Source organism: Oncorhynchus masou, chromosome 15, assembly GCF_036934945.1.
Source record: "Oncorhynchus masou masou isolate Uvic2021 chromosome 15, UVic_Omas_1.1, whole genome shotgun sequence".
NCBI classification, from domain to species: domain Eukaryota; kingdom Metazoa; phylum Chordata; class Actinopteri; order Salmoniformes; family Salmonidae; genus Oncorhynchus; species Oncorhynchus masou.
In genome coordinates, this window is record NC_088226.1 from 14,619,043 (window position 1) to 14,629,823 (window position 10,781).

Consider the following 10,781-nt stretch of genomic DNA (forward strand, 5'->3'; position numbering starts at 1 on the left):
TCATGTCTCCTTTTCTCTCAAACATATACACTGTTCCAGAGCATCTCAATCTCTCTTGACCTTGTCTTCAGTTACAGCACACAAACAACCACAAGTGAATTACCTATGGAACATAACAGTTGCAACAACAAACTTGTGTAACCAGTCTACCCCAGTGACCTTTCCAAACCAAACCAGACCACAACACTTGCTACTCCCAATTTCCAATAAAAATGTGTGTTTGGGTGTGGAGTGGACTAGGCCCTTGCATGTTTAATTTAAACTTCGCTCACATCAATGTCAGGATCTGGCTACATGTATATAGGCCATGAGGAGATGTTGTACATGGCAGCTTCCCCATGGCAGCACAGAAGCTTCACACTTCATTATTACAAGACCAGCGATGTGTGAAATCATTATAGAGAAGCAGGGAGGTAGGGAGGGAAGATAAGGGGCAACTGATACCCCAAACACAGTGAGGCCTCTCTGGATGCAGGGTGAGACCATCCCCTTGGAAACCCTCCTTAATGTATTCAACAGCTGGAGGGCGTTACTTGTCTCACTATCAACAGAGAATAGTACTAGTTAGTGTGACTGGGAGCAGCAACTAGTGATCAGGGAACATTGTCCAGAGCCAGGGATACATTTAGATGCACAACAATCTTTCAGCATATCCAGGTGATGGTCATGCATGTGAGATAAGATATAAAAAAATTGTAGGCAAATATAAACTTTTTAGGCTGTAGAACTGGAGAAAAAATATACTTGACTAAAAAAATCAGACTATGTCTTATACTCCCACCCAGTGGTGAAAAGTAGAGAACCACATCTGTGTCCACGTCACCTGAGTCAGGGCGGTGGAGTCTCTCGAATCTCATAGAATAGCATGATAAAATCCCATGAACATTTTATTATAGGGGTGTGTTAACTATGTCGTTTGATTCACGGATATAATTTAAATGTATCAATTGGTCACATCATCTCGCATGAAGTTTTTAAAAATAATTCTAACGTCTATGAACGAATGAATAACATTTCAAATGGATTATGTAGTTGATTAATTATCCCTCCTAAAATGCAATAATGTAAATTATTAAATATTTCCTGGCAATCACTAAAACAGTGTACGAGGCAGCAACCAAGTTTAATCTAGCAGGCAATACACGCGGATCGTCGTAGGGTGTGGAAGACCCCGAACGGCCAAGATGGCGGCGTCCATGGCAGATGCCGGGGAGTTTGAGAAGTGGCTGAATGATCGACTCGACTCCTTGGAAGTGGACCAGGAAGTGTATGGAGCTTATATTTTAGGAATACTTCAAGAGGAGGAGAGTGACGAAGAGAAGGAGGACGCACTGCTGGGAATTCTATCTGCGTTTCTGGTAAATATAGCGGGCAGACATGCCATGCTTGCGCCGCGGTAAGTTAGTCAATAGCTGGCTAACGTGCTCAATGGTTACAAGTGGGTGTTAACTACGCTATCTAACAACTGAGTGACTACAATCGATCTGTTCCCATATAACTAACTGGTAACAACGTTAGCGACGTGTCAATCTACCATTAGCCATATTTGGAGATGGGGGTTAGGCGAATCAAACCTGAAATTGTCCAGACCCATTCTATTATTAGCCGGTTAGCCCGTGTTGAGACTTCGGTGGAACTCTCCAGACAGATGGTTATGACATACAGCAGGGTGGCCATGCCCCGAGAGCTACTGGGTACCAACCCATTTGCAGGATTTAGTTTTCACTAATCAGCTGCTCGTCAGGTTCAGTTGAATCAAGTTTGTTAGATCAGGGTTGGAGAAAGCCTACATGCTCAGTAGGCTACTCCAAAATTTGGCAACACCTGACATAACACATTATACTGACACGACGTCCTTCCCACTTGCTCTCAAATGAGAAAGGGGTAACTGCAGCTCAATGTGGCGTGTGGGAGTCTCGAAAGAAAAGTAGTGGCACTATTTCAGCATTGTGGAAGAATGCGCGTGAGCGCCACATCTATTTCTATGGGCACAAGCACTGTTCATGACAAACTGTTCAGCCTTCTTGTTGAGAGAACATTTGGAAGGTTGAACGTTTAGTTCCATAAATTCTACACATTTTGTCATGACGTGCAGATAATATTTGAGCTAATTGTCTTGCAATTCTATACATTTTGCCATGTCTAATGTGTGTTCATTTAATATTTGAGTGACTCAAACATTACAACATTTATTGGCTAAATACAAAAACGTTAGCTGACATGGGCTAGTACAGGTATTCCCAAACTGGGGTGTACGGCACAATGCCGTCAGTGATAAGCCAAATAATGTGATTAACGTAAAATATATCACAGTTGTTGGTAGTTTACATACACCTTAGCCAAATACATTTAAACTCCGTTTTTCACAATTCCTGACATTTAATCCTAGTAAACATTTCCTGTTTTAGGTCAGTTAGGATCACCACTTTATTAAACTAATGTGAAATGTCAGAAGAGTATAGTTATTTAAGCTTTTATTTCTTACATCACATTCCCAGTGGGTCAGAAGTTTCCATACACTCAATTAGTATTTGGTAGCATTGCCTTTAATTTTTTAAAACTTAGGTCAAATGTTTTGTGCAGCCTTCCACAAGCTTCCCACAAAAAGTTGGGTGAATTTTGGCCCATTCCTCCTGATGGAGCTGATGTAACTGAGTCAGGTTTGCAGGCCTCCTTGCTCACACACTCTTTTTCAGTTCTGCCCACAAATGTTCTCTGGGATTGAGGGCAGGGCTTTGTGATGGCCACTCCAATACCTTGGCTTTGCAAACCGTAGTCTGGCTTTTTTATGGCGGTTTTGGAGCAGTGGCTTCCTCCTTGCTGAGCGGCCTTTCGGGTTATGTCGACATTTGACTCGTTTTACTGTGGATATAGATACTTTTGTACCTGTTTCCTCCAGCGTCTTCACAAGATCCTTTGCTGTTGTTCTGGGATTGATTTGCACTTTTCGCACCAAATAATGTTCATCTCTAGGAGACAGAACGCGTCTTCTTCCTGAGCGGTATGACAGCTGCGTGGTCCCATGGTGTTTATACTTGCGTACTATTGTTTGTACAGATGAACGTGGTACCTTTCAGGAGTTGGGAAATTGTTCCCAAGGATGAACCAGATTTGTGGAGGTCTACAATTTTTTTCTGAGGTCTTGGCTGATTTTTTTTTGATTTTCCCATGATATCAAGCAAAGAGGCACTGAGTTTGAAGATAGACCTTGAAATACACCCATAGCTATGCCTCCAATTGACACAAATTATGTCAATTAGCCTATCAGACGCTTCTAAAGCCATGACATAATTGTCTGGAATTTTCCAAGCTGTTTAAAGGCACAGTCAACTTAGTGTATGTAAACTTCTGACCCACTGGAATTGTGATAGTGAGTTTTAAGTGAACTAATCTGTCTGTAAACAATTGTTGGAAAAATGACTTGTCATACACAAAGTAGATGTCCTAACTGACTTGCCAAAACTATAGTTAACAAGAAATTTGTGAAGTGGTTGAAAAACGAGTTTTAATGACTCCAACCTAAGGGTATGTAAACCTCCGACTTCCACTTTGTGTGTGTGTATATATTTACACACGCACACTACTGTTCAAAAGTTGGTGGTCACTTAGAAATGTCCTTGCTTTTGTAAGAAAAGCAAAAAAAAATGTCCATTAAAATAACATCAAATTGATCAGAAATACAGTGTAGACATTAATGTTGTAAATGACTATTGTAGCTGGAAACTACTGCTTTTTTATGGAATGTACAGCTATGTAGATAGAGACCTGTTATCAGCAACCATCACTCCTGTGTTCCAATGGCACGCTGTGTTAGGTAATCCAAGTTGATTATTTTAAAGGGCTAATTGATCATTAGAAAACACTTTTGCAATAATGACAACTGTTCTGATTTAAAGAAGCAATAAAACTGGCCTTCTTTACACTAGTCGAGTATCTGGAGCATTAGCGTTTGTGGGTTCGATTACAGACTCAAAACGGCCAGACACAAATAACTTTCTTCAGAAACTCAGGGAGAAGCAATGTCTCTGTCGTAAATACAGTATCTTATGCATTCTAAATACACTGCTCAAAAAAATAAAGGGAACAATAAAATAACACATCCTAGATCTGAATGAATGAAATATTCTTATTAAGTACTTTTTTCTTTACATAGTTGAATGTGCTGACAACAAAATCACACAACTTATCAATGGAAATCAAATTTATCCAACCCATGGAGGTCTGGATTTGGAGTGACACTCAAAATTAAAGTGGAAAACCACACTACAGGCTGATCCAACTGTGATGTAATGTCCTTAAAACAAGTCAAAATGAGGCTCAGTAGTGTGTGTGGCCTCCACGTGCCTGTATGACCTCCCTACAACGCCTGGGCATGTTCCTGATGAGGTGGCGGATGGTCTCCTGAGGGATCTCCTCCCAGACCTGGCTAAAGCATCCGCCAACTCCTGGGCAGTCTGTGGTGCAACGTGGCGTTGGTGGATGGAGCGAGACATGATGTCCCAGATGTGCTAAATTGGATTCAGGTCTGGGGAACGGGCGGACCAGTCCATAGCATCAATGCCTTCCTCTTGCAGGAACTGCTGACACACTCCAGTCACATGAGGTCTAGCATTGTCTTGCATTAGGAGGAACCCAGGGCCAACTGCACCAGCATATGGTCTCACAAGGGGTCTGAGGATCTCATCTCGGTACCTAATGGCAGTCAGGCTACCTCTGGCGAGCACATGGAGGGCTGTGCGGCCCCCCCCAAAGAAATGCCACCTCACACCATGACTGACCCACCGCCAAACCGGTCATGCTGGAGGATGTTGCAGGCAGCAGAACGTTCTCCATGGCGTCTCCAGACTCTGTCACATGCTCAGTGTGAACCTGCTTTCATCTGTTTATTTATTTATTTTATTTTACCTTTATTTAACTAGGCAAGTCAGTTAAGAACAAATTCTTATTTTCAATGACTGCCTAGGAACAGTGGGTTAACTGCCTGTTCAGGGGCAGAACGACAGATTTGTACCTTGTCTGAACTTGCAACCTTCTGGTTACTAGTCCAACGCTCTAACCACTAGGCTACGCTGCCGCCCCATCTGTGAAGAGCACAGGGCACCAGTGGCGAATTTGCCAATCTTGGTGTTCTCTGGCAAATGCCAAACGTCCTGCACGGTGTTGGGCTGTAAGCACAACCCCCACCTGTGGATGTCGGGCCCTCATACCACCCTCATGGAGTCTGTTTCTGACCGTTTGAGCAGATACATGCACATTTGTGGCCTGCTGGAGGTCATTTTGCAGGGCTCTGGCAGTGCTCCTCCTGCTCCTCCTTGCACAAAGGCGGAGGTAGTGGTCCTGCTGCTGGGTTGTTGCCCTCCTACGGCCTCCTCCTCGTCTCCTAATGTACTGGCCTGTCTCCTGGTAGCGCCTCCTTGCTCTGGACACTACGCTGACAGACACAGCAAACCTTCTTGCCACAGCTCGCATTGATGTGCCATCCTGGATGAGCTGCACTACCTGAGCCACTTGTGTGGGTTGTAGACTCCGTCTCATGCTACCACTAGAGTGAAAGCACCGCCAGCATTCAAAAGTGACCAAAACATCAGCCAGGAAGCATAGCAACTGAGAAGTGGTCTGTGGTTGCCACCTGCAGAACCATTACATTTACATTTAAGTCATTTAGCAGACGCTCTTATCCAGAGCGACTTACAAATTGGTGAATTCACCGTCTGACATCCAGTGGAACAGCCACTTTACAATAGTGCATCTAAATCATTTAGGGGGGGGTGAGAAGGATTACTTTATCCTATCCTAGGAACCACTCCTTTATTGGGGTGTCTTGCTAATTGCCTATAATTTCCACCTGTTGTCTATTCCATTTGCACAACAGCATGTGAAATGTATTGTTAATCAGTGTTGCTTCCTAAGTGGACAGTTTGATTTCACAGAAGGCCGTGTTGCCCAACAGAGTCCTTTGAAGAATGTATCTCGTGGTAAATTAGATACGTTGTAGTAACGCCGTAGTGTGGTAGACGGGATACTCTGTTTGTTCTTTCCTAGCCCACGTTTGCGGCTGCTGTTGCTAACTCAACAGCTAGTAGGTATCACTTCTGTAGTCAATAAGAGTTCAAAGTTAATACCGTTCGCAACCAAAGCTCACGCTGAGGTTGGCTTCGTTCTGTAGTTATTATCTGAACCATTCTGACATCCGACCGTCGTCCTCACATCCTCGGAACAGGAGGTTACATTTTCATCAAAGCTTTATATAGTGGAGCGAGAAGGGTGTGTATGAAAAGTTTTATAATCCATGTCTCTTCACAGGGGCGGGCCACTGATTGAGCAGAGCCCTAACCTTATGAAAACCCCAAAATCTCTCATTTGGAAGCTAAAATTACATTTAATCTCTTCACCAATAATTTTATATTCAAACATTTTAAATTGAACAATTCCATGTGAATCCGATAACTACAATGTGCAGACTTTTCACTGTAGAGTTTGTCATCCTATCATTGATGAGAATGTCTCAGATGACAACCGAACTGACATCATATTCATTAAGTACCACCACATATGTTCAATTGGTCGGATTACCAGAATATAGTTCATTTCCCCCCACCTTCTGATGTTCCCAGAATCTCTATGTTAACCAAGGGATTTACAAATGTCACATCAGTAGGGTAGAGAGAGGAAAAAGGGGGGAAGAGGTATTTATGACTGTCATAAACCTACCCCCAGGCCAACGTCATGACAAAATGATGGCAAAAAAACAACATTTGAGAGTGCGCTGACCCTGGTGCTAGAGGGGGTACGCAGCTGGATGTTGCATGTTTGAAGGGGTACGGGACTATAAAACGTTTGAGAACCACTGGGCAAGTTGATCTGGACATTTCTGACAAGTAATAAATAGCTCTCTAATGTATGCAATGACTGACATGACAAGAGGAAATCTGATGATGCACTACCCAATTTCAAAATGGAACATTGTACAATCTACTATTACAACTTTCAAGAGTACGTTGAACGCCAGACTGCCGACCCCTCGCGCCCCCCATAGTTTGTGAGCCACTGGGTTTGACCACTTGTCCCAATCTGGCCCGGCAGGAGGTTTGAGTTAAAAAAAAAATATATATATATATACTTTGGGTTAAACACTCCTGGCCACTCTTGAACATCTATAAATTATAATGGACCTAAACATTTTCAAATAAATGCTATTTTTTTGTATAGGCTGCTTTTCTACTTGAAATAAAATCAGTGGAGGGAATGCTCATGTTGGCTTCCACCGGCGACACAACCGCGATACAGCTGCCCAGTCGGAAGCACTTTAGGTTGGCGGGCTGGCCGATACAACACCTGTACACTGGTCACCGGCTTATCGACTCGTCATGCAGCCCAATCAGCAACGCAAAATGGTCTTGAGTGCCAACATCTGCCCAATTAGCTGATTCATTTTCCATACACCCACTCCTTTCAACACACCCATTCGTCCATACTAAAGTTGCCATATTGGGCTGCATCTAACCATATTTGTCTCAAAGTAATGATGTTCAAATTCACTAATTGCATCTCCATTCTCTACGGTCTTCCATGCACAGGAGGATGAGAAACTTGAAGATGTCTGCAAAGAGATCATTAGTCAGTGGGCTGAGAGCTGTGCCCGGTCGGCAACCAAAAACAAGGAGGATGGTATGAACATAAATCAAAAGCTAGAAACTTAAAAGACAAATTATTCAAGCTGTACTTTCAGACAAGAGGTAATAGCTGGAGCAGCCGTTGTATGAATTATCTGTTGAATTTCCTCCCTCCCTCTCTCTCTGTCTTTAGCTGAGGTACTGGCCATTGCCAATCTGATAGAGAAGCAGGCACAGATTGTGGTGAAACAGAAGGAAGTATCTCAGGAGTCCAGGAAGAGGAAAGAAGCTAAAGAAGCAGTCCTGGCTCAATATGCCAATATCACAGATGATGAAGAATATCCTTGGCTCAATATATTGCACCTATTGTGTGCCCCTACAGTTATGCTTTGCCCCTTGTTAAACCTATACACCTCTAAATGTCTTAAGTGTTTATTTCTGAAATTTATAATGAAAGCAGTGTTTCCCAAAATGTTCATTTTTATGTGACTGCAATGAGGAGCACTATTTTTCACATTTCCTTGACATCAACACTGAAGCTGAAGAGGAGGAGCAGGCTTTTCCCCCCAGTGGTGATAAATGTATCCTGCCAATGCCTCCCATTACTCCTCCTATAACTCCTATTGAGGGAAAATGTACTTACTGTGATATGTGGTTGTCCCACCTAGCTATCTTAAGATGAATGCACTAACTGTGTCACTCTGGATAAGTGTTTGCTAAATGACTAAAATGGAGTGCAAATGTATTGTTTACTGCATTAAGTAATATTTAAACAGTACTATATTTTTAAAGACCACTTATGGCACCGTCAACTTCTTAACCCAGGTAATAGTACATTTTGGTCTGTGCGCCTTGGAATGAGAGTGCTGATCCAGGATCCGTGTTGCCTATTAAATCTTGATTAAATGTTTTGGGGAAACCTGACTCCTACTCTGAGATGCTTTAGGAATAGGGATGTTGGTTTTGCTGTGAAACTCCTTTACTGGTCGCCTCAGCCCTGTTTAAGAACACCAACGTGGAGGAGGTTTTGAGCAGGAAGAAACAGCAGAGGGACCAGGCTAAGGAAGACTCGCATAAGAAGAAAGAGACGGACAAGATGCAGCGTGAGAAGGATAAACTAGCCAGGCAGGACAGGAAGGACAAGGAGAAGAAACGCACACAGAAAGGGGAACGCAAAAGATGAGAAAAACAAATGACACCTTGGGACATTGTCACATGAAATGTTTTGTTACTGGATAAAAAAAACTGAAATCAACATCTATTTTTACCTATCCCTTATTTTCCACCCTTATGATTGTAACATGACATTGTAACAAGAACTTGTCTGGACATTAATTGTTTTAACCAATTACCATTTTAGTTTTCTATTGGTTTCAGTCATCAAGCTTTATCTAAAACTGGGAAACATCTACAATGTGTTCTTTCTCCTCAACTGTGATTAAAGTAAATCAGTGACTCTATGAAAAGCCAACATTAATAGTCTATCTCTACTTGCTATGATCAACCTGCACAAGCTCTTGCCTGCATCTTTCATCCTACCATGTTGATACTAAAGAGGCAGATGTTTCTGTATCATTGCCTCCTTTTCAATATGCCTCTACTAATAGGGAGACTGTCTCTGAAAATGAATAGTCATTCAATAGATGTAGCATGCAAACCTTCGCTCTAAAATGTTTGCCCAGTTTAAGTAATACTTTTCCAAGATAAATGTTTTTAAATGGCATTCAAATGTTCTGCAATTACTTTATTGTAGTAAAAGGAAGGGGAAGTGCTCTATGGGATCTTAACTCACTCAAAGATTGACCCAATGTGTTGCAAATGCTTTTCCTCTTTGGAGATGGATTCACTCAAGGCATTGTCATATTAAATACATTCAGTTTGTCACCCCAGTCTTCATGTACTGTCTATGCACTCTCTTGTATGAGAATCAGAACAACGTGGTGGTTGATACTGTATACCTCGATTATATCATGTACAATGTTTGCAGAATGGCAATGGGGTTCATTTTCAACATTTTTTGAATAAATAAATGCCATTTTAAAGAGCTTTATTGTTTTTTGAATTAATAAAACAAACAATTATCGTGAAACATACAATTTCAAACAGGAACATTAAAAATACAGGGGTTTGAACATGTTTGCCACCTGTCTTACGAGTGTGTATTATGTCATTGATAGTATGTGTCCATCAAACTTAATTCTTATGTTTTGAAATGAGCTTTAATGCAGCTTGATTAACATTCAGAGAACTAAATTCAAAATAAGAATAACATAAGATTTAATTAACATCAATGCATGACCAGTCCAAATTTCTAACCTACTGAGAGTAAGTAAAAACAATACACTGACTATGTTGCTTTTCAGGTAAACCGAGGAAACACAATGCTTCAAGTTGACGATTGATTGGTATGTTAACATGGAATATGACAGAAAAGTGGTTCCCATTGCCATATCCACTCAACTTAAGAGGAGGCAATGATCACTTATCCACAATTATTGGTTGTTAAGAAGCATATTAGAGAACTGAATGTCAAATCACATTCAAATAAATAAGTAAAACAATCAGGAAAACATTCAAATGACTGCCATGTTTTAATAATTATAAATAGTGTCTTTAAATAATATTCGGCCTTTCCAAGATTCCCATTATTTTCGATGACCCTAATCACAAAATGTGGTGATTTTGAAGATAAATTAAGCCTTAACACATTTCATATTATGAATTCCCCTAGCCCAAGAGCAACTATCAATCAAATTGTACATTTGTGGCCACTAAGGTCAATTAAACTCATTTTCCTTGCAATGACTGCAAGGACCCTAGCTCTAAGGTAGTTGACAATACTGATGAATGTAATACTGTATATTCTACAGTTATCACCACCAACATATCTGATCAGGCTCTGCTCTCTCTCATGTTCCAAATAGAAGCTCGTTAACAGGGAATTACTGGGGCTGAAGGGATTATGGGGATTCTCAATTCAACAGCATAATAGAATTGTACTGCCATTTAAAATAAATGCACCCCTGGTTATCCCATTACAATGCTCTGAACCACCTGCTTTAGGATAGATTTTAAATAAGACTGATACTCTCCAAAAAATAATTAATTTCCTCTATTTGCTCAAACTGAGCCTACATACAAGAATTCCTTTTGTTCTGTCTAATGATG

At 41.3% G+C, this 10,781-nt stretch overlaps 1 protein-coding gene across 1 annotated transcript; it reads left to right on the forward strand.

Moving 5' to 3' along the window:
- Nucleotides 1-1,111: 1,111 nt before the first annotated feature.
- Nucleotides 1,112-9,658, forward strand: LOC135555708 (coiled-coil domain-containing protein 43-like). Its single transcript, XM_064988390.1, has 5 exons — nucleotides 1,112-1,358; nucleotides 7,578-7,668; nucleotides 7,807-7,951; nucleotides 8,148-8,194; nucleotides 8,609-9,658. The coding sequence occupies exons 1-5, from the start codon at nucleotides 1,185-1,187 to the stop codon at nucleotides 8,794-8,796; spliced, it is 645 nt and encodes a 214-aa protein (XP_064844462.1). The 5' UTR covers nucleotides 1,112-1,184; the 3' UTR covers nucleotides 8,797-9,658.
- The last annotated feature ends 1,123 nt before the right edge of the window (nucleotides 9,659-10,781 follow it).